Genomic DNA, 24,754 nt, shown 5'->3' with positions numbered 1-24,754 from the left:
GTGTTTTAAAATATTCTAAGCCTAAATTTAAAACTACAAACCTTATTCGGAAATCAGATTTTCTTTAAATTGTCAGACAGCCTCCTATATAAATTTTACAAAATGAACAAAGAACTACCACTGTATATTAGAGACATATTGTTAAAACAAATTTCAGGAAACCACTCTAAAAAGATTCTGTATTCTTTAAGTCAGATGGCATTGAATTAATTTGCAGTAAATATAAAGACTTATATTTACATTTATATAGATGGATTACGAAATCCTGATAATGAGATGTGAGAGGCAGGATCATACATTCCAAAATAACTTTTTACTTTATACCATGTTCAGCTTCCTTCAGTCTTGACACTTCTGATTATTGACACTGCTCTTCACGTGTTTTCCAAATTCCCGATAACCCTGTTTGCATATTTACTCATTCCATAGTAGTTTTGTTTAATGTACCTGAATGCACATCAACCTTTTATGCACATAGAACTATTTCAGTACAAAAACAAAATCAAGAATTTCGAAAAGAAAATAATACTTCAGTAGATACCTAGCAACTGTAGTATACCTGGAAATGAGAAAGTTTGTAACATTGCGAAACATGCAATACATTTGCAATGAAGACCATTGCCAAAGGTATCTTTATCCAGTGCCTTTGCTTCAGTTGATTCTCATTTTACAAAGCTGTGGATTAACAATGGACTGTTTTCTGACAAAAGCAAAATTCTACATGCCAAACAAAAGAAACCATATAACCTAAAGATGAGCTTTTCAACAATAGCCAGAATAGCTCTCATTTTCACACAGTTATATCTAAACAGATTTTACCTTTCTGATAGTCCTATTTGCCTATCTGGAACATGTCATATGAGAAGTAAATTTAAAGTTGCACAGGACTCAGCTCTGCAACACATACTGGCTGCACTACAGCTTTAGCTAATGTTAGCAGTACCCCTCATTTGTTAGAAGAAACCCCAGTTGAAAGCTACAGTAGATTTTGTTATCAGCATCTTGCTGGATACAGTAAGAAGATTGATTGATTTTGAAATCATACTACCATACTTGCCTCTGATTGAGGCTCTGGCTGATATGTAGGCCTACAGCTGTAAAAAAAAAAAAGTGGCCGCACTTGTGAACAGCAAATATTTTCCAAGTCCACTTCTGGTCACGGCGATGTTACACAATGCATGTGCTTGTAGAAGCAGTTCCGGAACTATGGAATTATTCCATAATCATTCTTTAGCAATATAAATAATATTCAAATTATTATCTATGTTCTGTTATTGTTCTTTAGAGTTATAAATAATATTCAAGCTATTTATAGTTTAACATTCTCTGAGTGATATAAATAATATTCAAGTCATCATTTGTATTCTGTTATCGTTCTTTAGCGATATAAATTATATTCAAATTATCATTTGTATTCTGTTATTCTTTAGCGATATAAATAATATTCAAGTTATCATTTATATTCTGTTATCATTCTTTAGCGATATAAATAACATAAATTTAATATTAGGTTTGGAACAGTTGCATAATACTGGTGTTAGTTTTTTTTTAATATTATTACATTATACTATCTTGAAACTCAAAATGAAGAGGAGTGACGAAGGATTGAACCTGAGATGTTGACATCTAAATTCCGACGTTCTTCCGACTGAGCTACGAGGGCACAAGTACAGAAACATTTGCGGAAAAATTGGCCCAATCTCCCTCCAATATTTTCTGATGATATGTAGAAGCTCGTCCAGGATGTGGGGGGCAAAGGCTAATTGGGATGTCCCGGTCTCTGATCAGATCAAAAATCCTGATAGAACTAATATTTAATCCTTGTGGTAAATTTAGGTGAAGTCCGGATGGCCTAATTAATCAAATCCACTCTCCACACCTCCACGCTTGGGCCCCCTGGGATCTATTAAGATGCAAAAGAGACAGTGGTGTGCGGAAAGCAATGGGAAGTTACCACATTTATCCTTCCCAAGAAAAACTGCAAACATGAACAAATGAAGCTTTTGATAGAAAAAGGAGTATCTTCTGCGGACCTCTGGAAAAAGAACCAAGGGAGAGACTAATGAAGTACTTTGTGTGGAGTGTGGCATTATATGGGGAAGAAACGTGGACATTACAACGAAATGAAGAGAAACGAATAGAAGCATTTGAAATGTGAATGTGGAAAAGAATGGAGCATGTGAAGTGAACAGACAGAATATGAAATGAAATTGTGTTGGAAAAAGTGGGTGAAGAAAGAATGATGCTGAAACTGATTAGAAAGAGAAAAAGGAATTGGTTGGGTCACTGGTTGAGAAGAAATTGCCTACTGAAGGATGCACTGGAAGGATTGGTGAATGGGAGAGTTCGGGACAGAAGAAGATATCAAATAATAGATGACATTAAGATATGTGGAAACTAAGAGGAAGGCAGAAAATAGGAAAGATTGGAGAATGCTGGGTTTGACCTACCCATGGACAGAACACTTATGTATGTATGTATGTATGTATGTATGTATGTCCAGGATACCTGGAATGTTGTGGCTGAGAACAGTCGCTATTTGAAAATACTAGTCTATTCCAGGCCCACTCGATTGTAAGATATGATTGAGAAGATAGACTAAATATTGAATCGTGTCTTTTTGTTTTTTGAATGCTTAATTGTTTGAATGTTCTGAGGCAGATGCCAGTAAGTTTGTTTTGTTTATGCCATGAAAGATATTTTTGTTGAGAATAAAATCTTCTTTTCTTTCCATTTGTAGCCATAAAGTCATGATACATTCAAGAACCTGATATTAATTACTAAAATAATCATAAAAGAGACATGAGCAATTATGTATACTCTCTCTCTCTCTTTAAAAAAAAAAACAATAAAACACTAGATTGTGTTCGAACGTAGGACCTCATGAATACCAGGCCGGAACGCTACCATTACACTATAAAGTAACACACAGAATACTTTAATTATGGAGTGTAGATATCAGACAACTTGGTCCAACAACATGTAACATCGCCTGTCTCCGAATTGTAGCGAAGATACCCAAACGGAACTTTGCTTCTAGAGAGCAGCCACTTTGTTTTTTGACAACTGTACATCTGTTATCAGGCAGTATATCTCACTTGATGATATGTGTCGGAGAAAGAAGAATTGTTTGTGTACATCTGAAGTCTGATTAGTGTAATATGTAGCTAGTTGGCGATGTATGCAATGTAGGGGGAAAGAAACTGGCCACCCTAACCCATTATTTCCTGGCATAGTTGCCTCATAAGTGTGCCTTGTTGGTATCACTAGTACATAGCGAAATGTTAAGCTAATGATTCTCAGAAAGACATTTATTGCTATGCAGTATTGGTAACTACTTAATTATTGTAAAATATTTCAATGACGAAGATGACCGATACTTTCTCACACATTTTGCGCATTTTGCAAATATTCAGATCGTTTCATCATGTTGCCATTGAGAATTCCGTACTGGTAAATAGTTTATTTTCTTTTTAACTATTACAAAAATACGCGAAATCAGTTACTCTGCACTGTTTATACTACAAATAGGTATTTGATTTCATATGTATAAAATATATGTTTTAAGTAGATGCATGTCATTAATTTTGCACAAGTTCACATAAAATAGCTACTGGTACTTATATTTATTGTTTTCTCTCTCTCTCTCTCTCTCTCTCTCTCTCTCTCACGAAAATCGGTGGTCAAAAGTGGCAAGAGTGGTAAGAGTTACTGATGTTTTGTAATAAGATTCTGATTCCTTTCTAATTCAATTACCGATCATCATCATCACTTGCGCTACAGCCTTAAGTGGGCCTTGGCGTCTTCAATAATTCTGTTCCAAGTATCCCTTTCCTGTGTTTCCCTTTTCCAGTTTCGAATACCCATTTTATTCAACTCATCCATTACACCATCTAACCACCTTAATTTTGGTTGTTTAGATCTTCTTTGACCATCATGTCTCACTGAGCAAGAGTCTTTTGGATAAATCTCTTTCGTTTATCCTCATTAGATGTCCCGGAATCTTATTCGTGAGGATGTTATGGTAGCAACTATATTGCATTTATTACACATGTGTATAACTCAATCTTATTATTATACCGCCAATGCCATACATCCCTTTCATTTATTGATCCATGTAACCTATGGACTATTCTTCTTTTGAAAGATCTGAGAGATTGGACATAGTCCATGTTTATTACTGTTTTATAAAATTTAATATTTTTGTTCTGGGAAGAATTTTGGACTTGAGTCTTTTTTTAATTGATTTACTTTACGACTCTTTATCAACTGTGATGGTTGTTTAGCATCTGAGTGAAATGAAGGTGATAATGCCAGTGAAATATGTCCAGGGTCCAGCACTGAAAGTTACCCAGAATTTGCTCTTTAGGTTGAGGGAAAACACCAGAAAAAACCTCAGTCAGGTAACTTGTCCCAACCAGGATTTGAACCCAGCCTGCTGGTTTCATGGTCAGACATTTTGTTACTCCACAGTGGTGGACTTGAAGAGCCGTAATGCCAATTACCAGTTCTGTGTGGAATGAGACTGTTGAAGAGTAAGTTGTGAAGTATGATAATTACGTCTATGGACATTTCGACAATGAATGACAATGGGAGCTTAGAAATAGTGACTGTTAAGCCTTTAACCTGCCTCTACTTGCGTAGACTTTCAGATTGAAGTCACAACGAAAAGTAGAAATGATTTTGTAGATAATTCTGAATGGAAATATTTTTTTCTTTTAGTACGAAATTTATCATATTATCATTTGTCATTTTATTGTGTATTGTTGATTTCAAGTAAGGACCCAGTTTCTGTTTTTACTAAAAAATTGTTATATTTCATGTGCATAACTTCCAGGTAAATTTGATTGATCTGTAGGTATTTAAAATCTGTCCAATGCAAAAGTTGAATTTGATTTTTATGTAATTCCACAAAATGAAGTAATAAATACATTTTGATTAATTACAGACGAGTCAGGAAAAATTATTATATAATGTAATATATACAGGATGAACTGTAAGTACAGTAGAGCCTCGATTATCCAAATATTGATCAACTGAAACATTGTTTAACCAAAAGTGTTCCAGTCGCCAAATTCAAATTTGCACGTGTGCCATGTAAAAGTTTCGCTAGCGCTGTTTGCGAGATGTAGCGGCAAAAGAACGAGTCTCAGCTCTGAAGCAAGAAAAAAAATGGACTTCTTTTCCTAAACTGTAGGCATACTTTAATGGTCATTTTGGACTTGACAAAGTAGGCTAGTCAGTTCTTGTGTTATTTGTAAGACGTGTGATACAAAATATATACGGTATGTACAGTTTTGTATTTAATATCAGTGTTTCTTTGTTTCATACTGCTTCTGTGACATCGGTACAATTTGTTTTCATAAATGATCAGTTATCTGAACAGTCCCCAGTTATTTCGAATAATGGATGCTCTACTGTAATGTTATTAATTTCAAAGTGTTATTCCCTGAGATATTAGGACCAATAAAGTTCAATACAATTTTGCTCGTTTTTACTTCCTTTCCGAAATAAAAATTATTTTATATGAAACATTTCATAGCGTGTTTTGGGAAAGCCATTAATTTGCTCAGTCAGTTTAAGAGAGCAGTGTATTATGATAATAAATGATTGAAAGAATTTTAGTTTGGCCTTTAGATGTGTAGAAATTTGATCCGAACAAATGTAACTTTTCGTACTGAAAAGGAATTTTAAAATGTTACATTTGTTCAGATAAAATTTCTGCACATCTAAGGACAAAACTAAAATTCATTCAATCATTTGTTATCATAATACACTGCTCTCTTAAATCTACTGAGCATATTGGGAATTAAGTCAATGGCTGTCCCAAAACATGCTATGAAATGTTAAATATAAAACAATTTTTATCTCGTAAAAGAAGCAAAAACGAGAAAAATTGTTTTAAGTTTTTTTGTTTGAAATATCTTTAAGAATAACCCTCTGAAATTAATGACATTACTTACGGTTTACAGACTTAAGAAAGCAATGGAGAAAAAGAGGACTACAGAGAGAAAGTTGAAGGAATAAGATGAAAGTGTAAAAAACTGGACACAGGATGATGCTCTTATGCATTGTAAACCTATATAATAATAAATATACATACTACATGCAGCAAAACAACTTTTTTGATATCAGGGATGCTGAAAAGGTGTACTCCCGTGAAAATTTCGAAATCGATATTTAACAGCATCACAATAGTATATCTTTACTTATACTTTATGTAATGAGGAAATAAAATTAATTATAGAATTTTTTTTTCTTTCAAATAACAGGTATCATAATTGAAATTTTGAAATCAGATTTAGTTCACAGATATACTAGGATGAAAATCTGCAAGACTGTGTGCCAGATGCTCCCTTACACATAGTAATGAATCACGAACTACAGTGAGTCCTAGCCAGAGTTCCCAGTGTTTCTGTAGGCCAACCAGCAACAGATTATTCCCTCCCCCCTCACTACCACCACTACTTGCAGCTGGAAACTTGTGCTTCGCCAGATTAAAACTTACGTACTCTGTTACAAGGTAGGTCCTACTTCAATTTTGGGGGGGGGGGCAAGTACACGGGGTTGTCTTTGGCTTTTCCTGTCATTCACAGAAGTTATTTCATTAAACCTGCTGTTTATTCTCTTACATAGTGTTGTGTTATCCAATGGTTATGTATTCAGTGCGTATATAGATTATGAAAACGTTCATACAGAAACAGAAAGGCAGAACAAGGGTAAACTTTAGACTAAATTTAATGGCCACACAGTTCCGTATAGATAAGCAATACTAAATTTAGTGAATTGGTTTAATGAAGCAGGTTCTGTGAAAGACTGGAAAAATTAATGACATCATGTGCTTACTGAAGAAAAAGTGGATGAAGGAGTAAATTTTAATCTGGCAAAGACTGCTATGAGTTTACAGATCCAAGCATTGACAGTAGGGGTGGGGGGAGCCGGGACTCACTGTACATGCAGAATGGGCCAGTTGATTGGTCAGTGGTGAAATGCGATTCATAAGGATAGTTTTAGGCTACTCATTTTTTGTCATTAACCAAATGAAAAATCAATAGATTTTATCTTTGAATGTCGGGTACCAGTACTTGTTTTCTGTCATTCACCAAGTGTTCCCATCTAAGATTAAGGCACTAAAGCTGTAGTAGGCCTATATCCCTTTACATACAACTTAATTCATGGAGGTAGCAGCTTTTTAGCTGCCCAGAACAACACAAGCAATTTGCTCTTAAGGAGCTTTGCCTTGTCGTAATGTTAAGACTCAGTTGCTGTTAGTTATGGTAAGTTAAATATTACATGTGTCCAGGCAAAATATTGTTGGCACGAAGAAGATGAGACATACTAAGTCACATGAATAGCATTATAGTTATATTTGCCACTGTAAGCATTGTCCTTGATGTAGCAACTACGAGAGTCACTCCAAAAGTAATGCACAACATTTATTTAAAAATTACATTTTTATCCTACAGCTTTGCTATTTTCACAGATTGTAGATATATCCTTTAGGAACAAAATGTTACTTTTTCACATAATCCCCGTCCCTTTCAACTGCCTTACGTCACCTTAGAATGAGGGCTTGTATACCAGCATGGTAAAAATCTGAATCAACACGTCTGAGCCACTCTTTAGCTGCGTGCACAAGGGAGTCGTCATCTTCAAAACTCATTCCATGAAGGGATTCCTTCAGTTTACTGAAGAGATGGTAATAACATGATGCCAGATCAGGACTGTAAGTAATCGCATGGTACCAGATAAGGACTGTAAGTCAGATGTTTCAGGGTTGTCCATCGAAGTTTTGTGATCTGGTCTGTGATCTTGTAACTGTGTGTTGCCGTGCAATAGCAGAACATCCTGCTTCTCACGATGTAGTTGGACACGACTCAGTCGAGCTTGAAATTTCTTGAGAGTTGCCACATACACTTCAGAATTAATGGTGATTCTGAGTGGCATGATGTCCACAAGCAAGAATTCTTCTGAATCGAAGAACACAATAGCTATAACTTTTCCTGCTGAAGGTGCAGTTCTGAATTTCTTTTACTTTGGTGAATTTGCATGATGCCACTCCATTGTCTGCCTCTTTGTCTCCGGTTCAAAATGGTGGAGCCATATTTCATCCCCTGTCACAATTCTTGCAAGAACGTCATCTCCACCATTTTCATACTGGTCCAAAAGTTTGCTACACACATTTTTCAGGTTTCTTTATGGGCTTCTGTCAACATCCTCGGAACCCACCTGGCACAAATCTTTTTTAACTCAAACTGTTTCAATATTCTGCACACACTTGCTTCTCCTATTCCGACTTGGAGTGACAATTCTTTCACTGTTATACGTTTGTCAGCCACAACCATGTTGCTAATGTGCTGCACATTGTCAGGACTTCGTACAGTGCAGGGTCTGCCACTGCGAGGAGGATCCTGAATATTGGCGTGCCCTCTTTCACCAGATAATCTGCTTGCCCACTGACTGATCATACTATGATCGACAGCTGCATCTCCATACACCTTTTTCAATCTCTTGTGAATGTTTCCCACTGTCTCATTTTCACAGCACAGGAACTCGATAATGGCACGTTGCTTCTGACGAATGTCAAGTACAGCAGCCATCTTGAAGGAGTGCTATAATGGCACCACTCACGGGAACGATTTAGATTAAATTTGAATACAAGCGAGAAGGATATATCTATTACCTCCATAAATAAATTGCAACGGTATAGAATAAAAAATAAGTAAAACAAAATTTACATTACTTTTGTAGTGACCCTCGTACCCACTGTGTGATGATCATGATGATTAATGGAACAAAAGTGGAATGTTGGTAGAGGAAACACGATTATCCTGTAAAAACAGGTCATCAAGCACCATCTTTTTTCACCACAAATTCCACTTGAATCTGTCGATATTAAAGATGACACTCTAGCTGTTGCATAAAATGTAAATGTAACTAAAAGGAAATAAAAAGCTATGCCAATCATAATTGTTATACCTCATTATAATAACATTCAATGACTATATTACAGGAATGAAATTGGAAAAAGTATCAACTAACTAATTTTAATATCAGTAAAAGGAAACAAGTGTAGGAATATCTCCAAAAAGATACAAAGATTCTGTACTGAAATATTGGTAACAGGTCTATATGGATCTATCTTTAGAGGGAATAAGATAATAATGGCTATGATTATGATGATAAATATACGAGGCCTGTCTAAAAAGTATCCGACCTTTAGCCAGAAAATATATTTCAAATACCTGACAGGGTTGGGACCCTAATCCCCTTCAAAGTAGGCCCCTTGTGCTTGCACACACTTAGTCCACTGATCCTTCCACTGCCGGAAACACCTCTGGAAGTCTTCTTTTGGAATGGTGTTCAGCTCCGTCGTCGCATTCCGCATTATCTCTTCTCTACTCTCAAAACGGGATCCTTTCAGTGGTGTCTTCAATTTTGGAAACAACCAGAAGTCGCAAGGAGCCAGGTCTGGAGAGTAGGGAGGTTGGCGAACGGTTGTAATTCCATGTTTGGCCAAGAAAGTGTGGATCAATTGGGATGAATGTGCGGGGGGTTGTCGTGATGCAAGTGCCAGTTGTTCGCCGTCCACATGTCTGGTCTTTTGCGCTGAACTGCATCACGGAGTCGCCGGAGAACATCATGATAGTACTCCTTTGTCACCGTTTGTCCTTCCGGTGCGTATTCGTGATGCACAATTCCACAGACATCAAAGAAAACAGTCAGCATCACCTTGATTTTGCTTCGCACCTGCCGCGCTTCCTTCAGCCTTGGAGACTTGGGATGCTTCCATTGCAACGACTGTCTTTTTGTTTCTGGGTCGTACCCCTACACCCATGACTCATCTCCAGTTATCATGGTGTTCAGAAACCCAGGATCAGTGTTGGCGGTGTCCAGAAGGTCCTGTGCAACGTCACGACGGAGGTCTTTTTTTCCGGGGACAACAACTTGGGCACGAATTTCGCAGCCAGTCGGTTCATGTTCAAATCATCACGCAAAATTGCATGTGCAGAATCTTTACTCACTCCAACCTCTTTGGCAATCTCCCGCACGGTCAAACGACGATCTGCCATCACCAAATTTCGCACCCTCTCAACAACAGCTGCACTCCGAGCAGTTTGGGGCCTGCCACAACGCTGCTCACTCTCCGCTGATGTGCGGCCATTTTGAATCGGTTGAACCACTCCTTAATTTGTGTTACACCCATCGCATCTTCCCCAAACACCTGCTGAATCTTACGAATTGTTTGACTTTGAGAATCACCAAGCTTTTGACACAATTTGATGCAGTATCTTTGCTCAATTCGTTCAGCCATCTTGCGAGGAAACTAAATCCAACAAACACTTAGAACAGCACCTTACTTGGCGACTACCAGCCAGTGACTGGCACAAGCGAATGCGGTGAAAAAATTCAAGCATGTGCATTACGGTTCCTCCTTCCACCGTGCACAGTGGCGCCGCCTTAGAATCACTACTTTGCGCGGGAAAATTTAAGGTCGGATACATTTTAGACAGGGCTCGTATAACCATTCAAATCATTCTCACCATTGAATATGAATTTAACACTTGTTATATGTTTGGTCTTTGAGACCAAAAATTAACAGTTTTAACTGTGTATAGGCTTTAATATTTATACCATAATTAATAAGCATGTGGAACAATTTGAAGAGTAAGAAAGAAGGAAACTTTTGTCGCTTTTACCTGCAAGGAAATAAAACAAGTGCATTGTATATTTTATGCATGCTACTAGCATGTAGAGGTGACTATTTCTAAACTCTTATTGTTATGCATGGTCGAAATGTCCCAGAACAACTTCCTCTTTAGTGGTAAATAGGTATATATGACATACACAACTGAATCCTCTAGAGATTATCTCATCACATTGTATTTTTAAGTTTATATGTTTTTCACTTGTCTGTAGATATAGATATCATTATCATCCAGTGAACCAAATCTCAAAGACAAGTACATTATATACACTAATCTTACTCTAAGTCATTTTGAAAAAGAAATTAAGAAATTATTGTATAATATAGAATAAACAACAACCAGCAACAGGAGGACGTCAGAGATTTTCAACAACAAATAATTAAAAGGTTCCTGAATTTTAAAAAAGAGAAAGAACATTCCTGAAGATATGATGATCTTTTAGTCCATTTAAGTCTCATGTACGGTACTCTACTAAGGCATTAAATTATTTGCATATTTTAGGCATTATGTCTTTTGTAGAACTGACACATACAGAAAACATTCAACGTAATAATTAACAGTATTAGAATGTTTATTGAACACAGGATATAAAATTTTTGCAAATATTTTAAAAACAAACTCAATGAGCATTACGACAATATTATCAGTGAAGAACAAAATGGTTTTTGTCGAGGAAGATCCTGTTGTGATGGATATTTTGCATTGAAATTACTGGTTGAGAAACAGAGAATTTAGTCTAGAAACGCATATGACATTCATTGACTTTAAAAAGGCTTTTGATAAAGTTAACTGGAATAAATTACTTCAGATTTTGGCAGATGATCAAGTACCTCAACAGATTATACAAAATATTTACAACATATATAAAACAATCATCATAGCAATTCGAAGCAACAATAGACTTTCACAATGGTGACCGATTTATAGTGGAATACAACAAGGCTGTGGTCTTTCACCATTTCTGTTCATTGTATATATATAATATATATAAACAGAATCATTCAAGATTGGTGACATGCACGCCATGGATTTATTCCTATTAATCGAAATTTGCAGCTTGATGCTTTACTTTTCGCTGATGATCTAGTTCTCATAGCATCAACTGAAGATGATTTACAATATTCAGTACGCAATTTAAATATGGTCAGTGAAAAATATAACGTGGAAATTAATATTGAAAAAACGAAAATCATATCATTTTGTGGGAAATTCCCTGTACCAAGTAAAATCTGTTTGAATAATAAAATAACAGAAAGAATAAATACTTTCACTTACCTTGGCTATACACTATCACCTTATGATGAAGTAGATATTGCTAAAAAAATATGTAAATATAATAAAACAATGAATCCTTCACTAATACAAAGACACACAAGAATAGGCTTGTATAAAACCTTAGCACAGCCAATATTAAGCTATGGTAGTGAAGCGTGGACTGTGAAGAATAAAGATGTCAGTAGAATAACAGCAAGTGAGATGAGGTTCATGAGGGAACAGCTGGATAGACTCGCTGGGATCATTAAAAAATGAGGACATAATGCAAGAACTTCAAATAGAACCCATTATGCAGTTCATCAGCAAATATCAACTTCAGTGGAAGGGTCATCTCGAATGAATGGATTGATGCAGAATTCCAAAAGCACCGTTTCATTACCATCCGCATGGCAAAAGATCTCTAGGTTGTCCGAAGAAGAGATGGACTGAAAATTCTAGTTTGAGGTCGTAACAGGCCACTTGGCCTAATACTTGTTAGGAAGACGACGACGAAAATGTATGATCCTAGAGTATGGTAAATGAACTAGCACAATAAATATTGATTGCAAATAACAGAAATGGATTATTAAAGAAGATTCGCAGACATATCAAGAACAAAGATGGGGATGTAATGACAGATAACAACTGATGTGACTTGGTCATGAACAATGGATGGAAGAGTACAGAATATCCAAAAGAATAATGAACTAAAAACCCATAGAAAAGAAAAACAAAGAAGGATCCTGAGGAGACTAGTGTAGTGCTGTAAAAAGGGCATGGAGAAAAGAAGATTGGAAAGGAAGACTCTTATGGCAGAGACTTATGGAAACTGGGAACAAAAGGTGAATTGATGATAAATAAAAATGAATCATACATTCTGAAATTATATGTAAGATACTCGAATTATTATTATAATAACTGAAACTAATTTTATTAAAATTGTCACAGAATATGCCTCCAGTTACATCAGACGACAGTTCTGAAAATAGAACCAACATCCAGAATAGGAATTTAAAATTTTGTGCTGAATTTGACTGAAACAAAACTTTTATGTAGCCTACATAACTGACAGATAATTTAACACGTGCACACATTCACACACACACACACACACACAGACACACATATAATTAAAAAAACACAAACAAATAACAAAAGCAGGTGGAATGTGGCCACCCCCTAAAAAGACTTATTGAAGAAACTTAAAAAACAATTAACTTCATTAATAGGAAAATTTCGAGACTCTCTAATAAGGCAAAATATTTTAGACACAATACAATTAATACATTTACCTGCCATCATATTAAAAAAAATTGTATTATGTAACACACTGTTTTTTTTTTTTTTTTTGTAAATAATATTGTTTTGATAAGATGATAATTTTTATAATCTGTAAGGAATAATGCTTTAGTTACAGTATAATTAATACACTGCCTTGTCATCGTGTTTAAAAATTGTAATATATAACCATTTTATTAGTTGTAAATAATGTGTTCAAAATATAATAAATTTCAATCATCTATAAAGCATAATCTTTTAGATAGTATAATTAATGAAATTACCTGTCATCGTATTAAAAATTGCGTTATACAAAACAATGCTATTAATTGTGTGTGTCTATATTAGTATGCCTCGAGTATAACTCATATGTAGGGGCTATACAAGGACACATCACATACATATGTTGTACAATGTAATTTTGATAATGAAATAAATTTAGTTAATCTATAAGGAATAATGTTTTAAACTTAGTGTACTTATTGCCATCATATTTAAAAATTATATTATGTAACACACTGTTTTAATCATAAATAATATTCTTTTGATAAGAAGAAAAATTTCGATAATCTATAAGGAATAATGGTCTGTGGAGAAACTTCCGGGCTTATACCGTGTTGTCTTGGTGCTAGTGGCTGACGTTTCGACTGCTGTGTTGTGGCCATCCTCAGAGCAGTGGATAAGGAAATTGTGTTGTGTGTGTGTGTGTGTGTTTTTTTTTCTCCCCCCCCCCCCCCTCAATGGGAGAGGACTTACAATGAATCCTCCATGCAGACCTCAACTGGAGTGGACAACAAAGAACCAATCATATGCCAGAAGGAGAACCCACGACCTATCATTGGAAGTTCTCTCCCATTGAGCCATTGAGACTCCTATATATATATATATATATATATATATATATATATATATATATATATACAAGCGCACACACTATTTCCTTATCCATTGCTCTGAGGATGACCACCACACAGCAGTCGAAACATCAGCCACTAGCACTAAGACAATGCAGTACAAGCCCGGAAATTTCTCCACAGACCATGTACACTGGCCACAGAAGCCTACGCCAACACTATAAGGAATAATGTTTTAGACATGTTATAATTAATGTACTTAAATGTCATCATATTTAAAAATTGTATTATATAACACATTGTACAAAATTATTTGTAAATAATACTGTTTTGAAGAAAGTTTCTAGCATGTAGTATTGCAAGCAATGTAATGGGACATGCTGTTAAACAAAGTTATAAAAAACACACACACACACCCTCTCTCTCTCTCTCTCTCTCCCTCCCTCCCTCCCCCCCTTCTCCTCCCCCTTAAATGCGACAGGCTCATGTCAGATTTAATAATAATAATAATAATGGTTTATTTTAACTGGCAGAGTTAAGGCCATTCGGCCTTCTCTTCCACTCAACCAGTATGATAGAAAATTACTATAATGCTGTGAATATAACATAATTAATACAATACAGTACTACAATACAAGACAATATAATTCATCATTAATATAATACAATGACAATTCTTTTCATCTTCACAACACCAATAATAATAATAATAATAATAATAATAATAATAATAATAATAGTAGTAATAGTAATGATAGTCATACCTAAATTAAATTAAATTATTAAACTCGATCACAATTATAACTTCAATTTGACTGCCCCCCGTAAGAAATCATTTAGCCTTTTCTTGAAAGTGGTTATTGTCTGGCAGCCCCTAATCTTCTGAGGTAGAGAATTCCATTCACGGGGGACTGAGACAGTAAAAGAGGATGGATAGTGGAATGTTCTATGGGCAGGAATTGCTAGGATTTGGCTCTCCTGTGACATGGTGTTTAGATTGTGATTCGAGGATTTACTGGCATGTAAAAGAATTCCTGTGGTACAAAATTCCTGCACATCAGTGATGCTGATATAACCTCTGCAGTTGCGAGCGTCGTTAAATAAACCATATTTTAAATCTCTCTCTCTCTCTCTCTCTCTCACGTTTCTGCTAAAAGATAAATTAATGACCCACTATAGAGTGAATGACAGAGACAGATTCAAGACTAGGGTTTCGGCCACTACTTGTTTATGCTAACAACTTACAAGTGAGCTACTAAACGTGAAATCTTGCAAGGGTTGGTAAGATGTGCTTCAGCACTGGGACCCAAGCCTTCGTTTTAAAAGTAACAACCGAACTCCATTGTAACCATGCCTATCAACTCTGTTACACATGGAATAATGCAAGTTCCTAGATCGAGCCTGCACTATGTTACATATCTGAAAAAAATTACAGATATCAGCAGTTCCCAACATGTTGACTGTCATTGCTGAATGGATCGAGTATAATTTCAAAACGTTTCATATTAATTTAAACTTTTCATTCCATTTTCATATGTTTAGATTTCTGTAGGGCAGTTCTGCCTCAGAGACTTTAAGTACAAGCTGCGATTGCAAATGTTGTATACTATATTTTATTTTATTGAAAAGGAAACAAAATGAATAAATCTCCTATTCTATTTTGCTGTAGTCAAATAAGAGTTTTTAATAAAATACCAGTATTTAAGGGGACACTTGTGTGAGTTGATTGATTAAATCTTTTTAATGTATCCAGCTGTTTGCTGACAACATAAAGTCCACTATAGTCCACTGTAGTCTATTCAGTTGTTTTTCACGAGAAATGAGGGGTATTTTGATCGGTGTTCATTATAGATGCCTGTTGCTAGTAGCCAGAGTTGGGGTGTAGTCAATATATACTGTGAGTTTTAAATCTTCTACAATGTTCATCCAAAATTCATGAATTTTAAACTACATAAACATGCCTACAGTACTATTATCTATACAAAATTTGATGGCATTAGGACTAATAGTTTTTAAATTACATTTTTTAAATATGTTTTATATCGATGTCACTAAAAAAGGCTCCTTGCGACAAAGTTTTCACAATTTTTAGTTCATATTGGCTCAAAAGGTTGAAAATAGCCATGGGAATATAAATTAGTAAGCTTTTTGAGCTCGGTCTAAATACAGGGTGATTCACGAGGATTTACCGCCATTTACGAAGCTTATTTCCGAAGATATTCTGAGAAAAAAATATGTAAACATGTGTCCTAATCTCAATATTTTCAGAGTTACACTAATTTGAAATTGTTTGTAAAATACTATTATTCTTTAGTTTAAAGGTTAAAAGACTATTATAGCTAAAGAATGATATTCAGGAGTATCATTTCTTTAATTAGCTAGTATTCTGAAGCAAAAAATGTGTTGTGAATTCCATAATTGCTTCACATAGATTTTTTTTTTTCCATTTTTAACTACAAAATTTATTTTTCTTATGCATTTATCATAACAATTGTTACGAATCACACCACTCTTGTAAATTATTTAAGACTGTGTATTAGGATGCATAATTAAGCTGTAAAGAATCAGGTTTCTAAAGTCGTATGATTTGTAACAATTTCTGTGATAAGTGCGTAAGAATGATGTAATTTTTAGTTAAATCTGTCAAAGCAATCAACAAAACATTTTTAGTTTCAGAACAGTAGCCAATTTAAGAGTTGATACTTCTGAATAGTTCATTTTTTATTTGTAAATCCTTGTGAATCACCCTGTAGAGAGTCACAATAAATATTCTTAAGTCGATTTTCTTAATTTTCACCATTATTTCGCCATAGTTGTTTAGTCAACTATCCGAAAATAGATCTGAACCTCACAAATGATACCAACATGGCACCACTTATGAGGCAGCTAAGTCAGGAGATAATGGGTTAGGATGGTCAGTTCCTTTCTCCATCTATTGCATACATTGCCAATTACCTACATATTACACTAATCAGACTTCAGATTCGTACAAACATTTGTCTTTCCTCTGACACATATCGTCAAGTGAGATGTGCTGCCTGATAATAGATGTACATATCAGCCAGAACTTCAATCAGAGGTGTTCACTGTAGTGTCTCCTTAAAACACAGAACATTTGATATTAACATGTTTTAAGAACAGTTGTAGTCATTATGTTATACAAAACTAAGTATATAATTGATCTCGAAAAGTAACAGTGTCTGCTAGTAGACCCACTCTCCCCACGTGTGTGGATGGAAGTGTATATTTTTGTATCGAGCTTTGTTGTTATTTCTTTAATTTTTATTTATTCCCCCCCCCCCCCCATTTATTTTTGTGTCTATCTCTCTCTAGTTGCCTTTTCTTCTTCCTCTATGTCACTATGTTTTGGTGTAGTACAGTATATTAGCTAAACATATACTTTCACATGCATATTTGCTTTTCGTATTTTGGTTTGCAGCTGAAATGTCCTAACTACTGAGCTTTATATATCTTATATTTGTTTCTATACTTATTCATCAGTTGTTGAACTGACTTCTATCCTTTATCTTTTTCCAGTACTGGTGGTCTGTTCTCACCATCTTTCTGAAGAAGTATTTTATCACACGTAAATGTTGAAAAAAAAATCACATGTTTGTTGCGAAATGTAATTACAGTTTAAAATACTTTAATGCAATAAAATATTGTACTGAAAATATGCCTTTAAAATATTTAATTCTTAAAATTATATTCATTTTCTTTTTATTTTTTTAACATTTTAATATTATATGTAATATAAATACATAATTTTGAAGGTCAGCCAACAATACAAATGCTTTGTGGAGATGTAATAAATTCGAGTAAGGTAGGATATGATGATGTGCATTGAAACGCCATTATTCAGGACAGAAAAAAGTGGATTCTTGTTTTAGGGCTGCAATGATTCTATGGGTTTTGTAAGAAAATGCGTTTTCTTGGAAGACCAGAGATTACAGGGCCAATTAATCAGTCAAGTTAGGCATGTGAAATGTGTATCCTTTACATAGACTTGTCATTTTGGGATTTACATGTATCATCGTATTTATCCATGTAGACAGCTGTACGTATATTTTTTTGTGGTAGTATTGTCAGAAAGTTGGATGCTGAAGCTGCTTGGTTGTAGTTATTGGAATTTTGTCTTTGTTGTGGACATGCTTGCAGCGCTTATGGGCAGAGGTGGAGGACAAGAACAAGAAATTGGCTCAGCTAACAAAGGAGAGAGATAATCTGTCTATAGAAATGGAGAAGCAAGTTCAAGTGAGTTTTTTTATAATAATTTATATTAAATTAGCTTAGAATGGTGAGTTCTTTTTCTATCATACTTTGACTTAATTTGATGGATAAAATTGAACTTAGATTTGCACTATAACCTCTTCCATTGTACAGTTCTGTTCAGAAGAGTAGGACAAATGTATATTTCAGAATCACAATATTTTTATTCTTATAGTACTTTTGAAAATTTAGAAAGAAGCTGATGAAACTCGAGTTTTGTGTGTTCATGGTGATGCAGAACGTTTGGTTACATGTACCATATTAAGGAACACTCATTCCAATGTTGTAAAAGGACAACTTTTTTGTTTCATCTTAAGAGGTACCATATATACTATAGAGTGGCCCATAAGTCAATTGACATTAACTGTTATTGTCCTCTGGACTAAAGTGACCATATTCCTCATAGTCGAAGTTGGGACCATATGGGTAACTACCGCAGGTATCCCCTCTCAGTAATTTTGCCAATCAGACACTATGCGTGGCCATAACTGCTTCTTGTTTCGTCTGTGCTTCTGCACGTAAAGGGGCATCAACGTAAGGGCCATGAAAACGCGAATAATCCTATGATTGTTGTTTTTAATTGTAAAACTGATTGAACAATGTTATATTATACAATTAAATGCAAAAATGGCATATCTAAGATGCTAGGAATTTTACCAGTGACTCATTTTTGTAATTAAGTTTATTTGATGAAATGCAAGAATTATTGTTATTTATATCCTTTTTATTATGTCCATTTCTAAATGTATAGATGAATATTTCTTGCTACTTCAAGTTAATGTAGATTGCACACTTTCTCTGTCTCAAAAATTAGTTATACAGTAATAATTTTGTAAGTCAAGGTATAAACACATCCATTTATATGCGTTAACCATATTTCTTTATAGAAATTCACATTATTACAAAGTAAATTTTATGTTTATTTTGTTGTTACAATGTCTTTTATCAGTAGTATAAAATAAAGTTTATCACTGAATGTAACATAAGTCTGATGTTTTGTTTGTAATGCATGGAGATAATAAAATGTTTTGAACGATGTTAGCAGTAATTTTTCTTTAACTTTAGACAGTTTATTGCCTATATTTATTTATGTATATATTTATTTTCTTTTATGTGTAATAAAGCATAACTAAAATAATTGAGAACTTTGAATTATTATAAAGGAGTTTTCAAATTTTGCTATTATCTTTGATTGTAATAATTCAGAGGTTACAAATTGCGAATTCTGTGCTTACTATCGTGTATCCAGGTGTACTGTTTAGTTCGAAGGCTTTTCTTTCTGTTTCATAGAGCTGTTCTTAGACCAAGCCATACATGTCACTACACTATTCGTATTTCGTTTGCTGTCAACTCACTTACGTCATCTTCATCTTGTGTGTGTGTTTGTGCATGTGCACACTCGTATTCCTTCTCCTCCTTACCCCCAGTATGTTATGTTACAACTGCATCTGAAGTAATACTACATAGTACATGCTAGTTATGATATATTTAATTCTAGCAATCTTTTAACTAATACATTGTTTTCCTAATCAGATGACTTAACATTTTTCTTACTTAAGGTAATTTTTTCATGCGCTCATTTTTCTTTTTCTTCAAAAAAATTAAATATCCCTAGAAGTTGCCTTTACAATTTAAATGGTACAAGACAATAACATTATTATAATATTAAAATCATACTGTTATAATTTACTAACACTTTTCAAGTTAATGTTTAAAAAAATGTATTTTAAATAATGAGAGATTAATTCCTGTATTTGCTAATTTCTTCATGGTACGCTAATTATGTGATTTATATATTCGTATTAGGTTTGCGCATGTGCTGGTATGTATGATGGAAGGTATAGGCATAGCTTTTTTACATTCCTTCATACAACTCTTCACTTTACACATTTAGTCTTTAGGGTAGCTTTTCCTTGTTAAAAAGAAGTGTTCCCATGTTTCAAAAGTAACAATGTGAATTATATTAACCGTATTGTGTTTCTTCTACAGTGTGCGCATGCATTCAAAATACAGTTTTTACATTTCTCATTTCTTCAGCATGTAAAACAACAAATACACAGGTTATGAATGTCCAGGTATGACTATGTATGTATGTATGTAAACTCAGCAGTCCAAAGACTGGTTGAAATCTCATAAGTAACACCAATAAGATAAGAGTAATTATATTCCGAGTGGGATGAAATCTCAATGAAAGAAATGATTATACCATCTCTTCTACTTCAAGTTGGTATATGCAATTTCGAGTATCGCAAATATATTTCTTAAGATTCCGCATTTTATTTGTATGTTAGAACTTGTGTATGTATCACATACTCTTAATATTTACATTGATTAAAGAATTTGATATACTATGCCTACTTTCCGTAAGACTGATAAAAGCATTAATGCTGATTATATTGTCACATACTGTTTTTATTTATATTGTTTAAAACATATGCTGCACCATTTTCCTTAAGACTAATAAAAGAAAACTTTATAATTCTAATTATTACACTTTTCTCCTTGTAGGCCCTAATTTCAAGTCTGAAAGAAAAAGAAATGCTTCTCGAAGAGTATGAGAAAAATGCTTTGTCATCTGTGAGTGAGTTGGAAGTTCGTGATAATCGCATCAAAGAATTAGAAGAAGATTTGAAACAGCTACGAAAAGAATTGGAAATATTGCAAGTAAATGAATGCAAGGCAGAAAGTAAGGATGTTGGGGAAGAAAAATCTGCGCAAATTCCAGATGTTAAAGAAAACAAATCCGATGATTTGTATACAGAACTAGAAGGAAAAAATCGTGAAGTCGAAAGACTGAATGGGGAATTAAATAAACGGAACACTAATCTTCAGGAACTGGTGAACAAAGAGCTCTGGGACAAGAACCGTGAGATTGAGAGATTACAAGATCACCTTACTAATATCTGTGAAAGAAAGGACTTAGAAATTATATCACTTCAACACCAGATCGGGGCCCGTGATTACCAACTGAAGCTATTTCAAGACAAAGTGGCAGAGCTGGGTATACACGTAAACCTTCCGACGTCACTAATGCTGAGGGAGCTTCAGCAGATTCCTGTCACCTTCAATCAGCATGTTCATTTCCAACAGACCTCAGGCTCAAGTGGAGATTCCCCCAGGTTTGAATTTGTTGACAGCCCCAGAGTGGAGTCTGGAACAGCTGTATCATCGAGTACCTGTACTCCAAAAGATGAAGTGATGTCACTTCGAGAGCAGCTACAAGCCTGCATTGAGGAGCGGAAGTACTTGTGTCGCAAGGTGGAGGAGCTGCGTGAGAGATTGCGTAATACACCAGAGAGAGACAGTGATAGTCGTACATTGAGATCTGAGTGTGTCAGATTGAGAGAAGAGATAGATCGAGCAAATGCCTGGCGGAAAGAAGCTGGAGAGGCCTGTACATTATTGACAAAGAGATTAGAGGAATTGGCAGGTTTCTTAAGTTCACTCTTGAGGCATCCTGAGAGACTGAACGGTTTAGGCGCGAAACGTCGCCAGTTACTCAAGCAAGCTGTTGAACATAGCATGGAGTTGTCACGATCTCTTTCTGTGTCATTCTTCGTTAACTGTCAAGATTTAAGTAACAGTGGTCTTCCCCCCCTTATGGATTCCTTCTCAAGCTTCATATCTGCCAGTGATCTGAATATCAGTCTGTCAGATCTCTTACAGGAAGATGAAGATGAAGTTGAGATGAGTAGCTGTGATCCTGGACAACAAGATAATATAAAATCTTCTGGTACATCTCCGTATGAGACAACTTTGACTCCAAATAGCCAGTGTTGCAGTGGCAGTAACAGTGAAATTGCTCATATTCAAGGAATGAAGGATTCCACTACATCGGAAGAGAACTATGTGTTAAGAGACAAGATGGTTGGTGACCAAGCACTTGTAATTGCCAAATTACGTTCACAGGTTGAAATGTTAACACAGGGAATAAAGCAGAGGGACTTGAAAATTTCTCTTTCACAAAAAGATGGAGCGAATGTATCTGCAGTACTAACTGGATCGAGAAGTGGAAGTTCTAGTCCTAGTAAAGGCTCTACTGCAAGCTCAGGAACAATCTGGAAATCAAGGACTGAAACTGAACGACTTGAGGATGTTAAAGAAGCAGAAGAATCATTGTCCTCTATGACATTTTACAACAGTCAGCATCCTGTTGATGGTGTTGTACAGCAGTGGAGTAATGAATCTCAAAATATTCTTCACAATGTTACAGAAAATTCTACTGAAACAGGTGCTGTTATGAATTCAGTGTCATGTCAAGAGAAGAGTACAGACGTGAGGAGATCAAAATCATCACCAATAAGAATCTCTCCTACTGCTGCTGAACAAATTGGTCTGCGAAATGGAACTGTAGATACAGGACGACAGTCACTTAAGAAGCAAGATCATTTGAAGAGTACAAAGTCCCCACTTAGCTATAAGATGTGTCGCAGTTCTAGTGCAAGTGCTGTGGCTTTGAGTCAGCTCCAGCAATCTGCCCAACACCATGATATTGCTGCTGGCAGCTTGTCGGAGTCAGAGGCATGGTCTGAACCTGACCGCAACGTGTCATTGGCTAGAATTGGGCTGAATGAAGAGACCGCCAAAGCAGTATTATCTCCAGGAAATGGTGTCAACGGCTGTACAGTGATGGGCACTAGCAGATCTCGTAATGGGAGAATAATGCAGGATGAAGCTGATACATCAGAGTCTTCTGAAGAAACAGCTCACGAAATTAACAGAATTCAAGGTATGGCTGTAAATTTATCTATAAATTCCCATTATTTAAGCTCGTATTTGAAGAAGAAAAGATTAGACGATATATTTGTGAGATTTTTGCTGCCCCTAATTGTACAGAGTTATTCACTCACTGCATAAATCGAAAGTTAATCATTAGCAGATATTGAGATTTCCTCAGAATACTTTATGTCTCTCTCCTACCATAATCATTCCACTATTTCTTCTTTTCATTAATAGTTACGATATAATCACATAATTTCTGAATAATTTCTTTCAGCTTTAGAAAGGTTTATTAGAATTGCGCAATGTGTTTGTCATTTGTGAACGAGTTTCGACAAACAATGGTTGTCTTAGTTTTTATTTATTTATTTATTTTTTTCATTAGTATTAGGCTTTTATTGTATAGTTTCTTCTAGTATCCCAATATAAAGCTATCAGATCTTCCTTGTCTCTGATTAAATTATCACGTGTCGACTTGTGATTCAATACAGAGGGAGACTTTTAGGCACCAAGGGCAGATATTATATAGGGGACAGATGAAATATTTTAAATTGCTTTGTAAGTGATTTTATATGTACAGTTCGCACTCAAAATTAAACCAAACCAAAATTTATTCTAATAAGAATTTATTTGGCTTGTATTAACCACTATGGACAGTCCCTTTGATGACATTCGATATGGGTAAGGGGAGAGCAATGTGGCAACTTTGTATTGCGGCTTTTCGACTTGCCAATGGTAGTGACAAATCAATTCATCATTGACTTCTTTCAAATATGTTGTGTATGTTCATATGTGTACCTATCATTATACATACAAAATTAGCAGGTAGTTAATATTAGCAAAAAGATTTTATGTACGGCTGGCTTTGAATTGAATTGAATTTTGGAAAGGGGGCATTACCACCCAGCACTGCGACCTTAGATCTATTGCTTTAACCATCAAGCTAAGTGCATTCCCAACTCACACCAGCCTATGATACTAAAGTTCTATGTGTATCCAAGTTTAGAGCAGGTAATCTTACTTGTGCATCACCAGTCAGAATTCGGTGAATGCTATGGAATGATGACCAAATGAAGATCAGCCAGAATAATGTAGATACCTAATACAGGGAAACAGGAGACCACGAGAAAAACTCCAACTGTGTCCTCATCCATCACATGAAAAATCCCAGGCTAGACAGAGGCCTGTTCCACCATTGAACTTTTCACTTTGCATTTTTCACTTTTCATTGCAGTTTCTGTTCCACTATCACTTTTCAAAACTGGTTTGCAAAGTGAAAAGGAAAAGTAGAGGAAACTGTTCAAATATATTATTACTTCTGTTTCACCAATTCAATAATTTTGAAAAGTGCAAAATCATATGCTGAAAACTGAATGGTATTTTTACAAAGAACCAAGTCTCTTTGTCATTGGATTAAATTTGTTATATTCAGTATATTTTTGCTTTGGATTCAAAATAATTTAGAGAAGAAATAAGACAAGAAGAGGAAATTTATACTATTAAGTGATTCAAGTGACGAAGAACCTAAAAAAAGAGTACCGTATATAAAAACAGTGTAAATTTCTGTAACCTAAATTTGTCTCAATTCTTTGAATGTTTTCGAATTATGCCAACTCAAGTAGTTTATGTACTTGAAAGAATTGCACCTATTTTAGAATCAAACACGAGAAG

At 35.0% G+C, this 24,754-nt stretch overlaps 1 protein-coding gene across 3 annotated transcripts in view; it reads left to right on the top strand.

Annotated features, from left to right (window-relative positions):
- The window catches only part of LOC138694384 (CDK5 regulatory subunit-associated protein 2-like), a 382,662-nt gene that overhangs the window by 303,338 nt on the left and 54,570 nt on the right, over positions 1-24,754 (top strand). For all 3 annotated transcript variants that reach the window (XM_069818071.1, XM_069818072.1, XM_069818070.1), the window contains exons 9-10: positions 18,254-18,349; positions 20,873-23,093. In XM_069818071.1, coding sequence (XP_069674172.1) covers positions 18,254-18,349; positions 20,873-23,093 — 2,317 coding nt within the window. The remainder of the gene's footprint in view (positions 1-18,253; positions 18,350-20,872; positions 23,094-24,754) is intronic.

The sequence above is a fragment of the Periplaneta americana genome, chromosome 2 (genome assembly GCF_040183065.1).
Source record: "Periplaneta americana isolate PAMFEO1 chromosome 2, P.americana_PAMFEO1_priV1, whole genome shotgun sequence".
Taxonomy (NCBI): domain Eukaryota; kingdom Metazoa; phylum Arthropoda; class Insecta; order Blattodea; family Blattidae; genus Periplaneta; species Periplaneta americana.
Note: the sequence above shows the minus strand (reverse complement) of the source record. Positions and strands in the feature narration are given on the sequence as shown.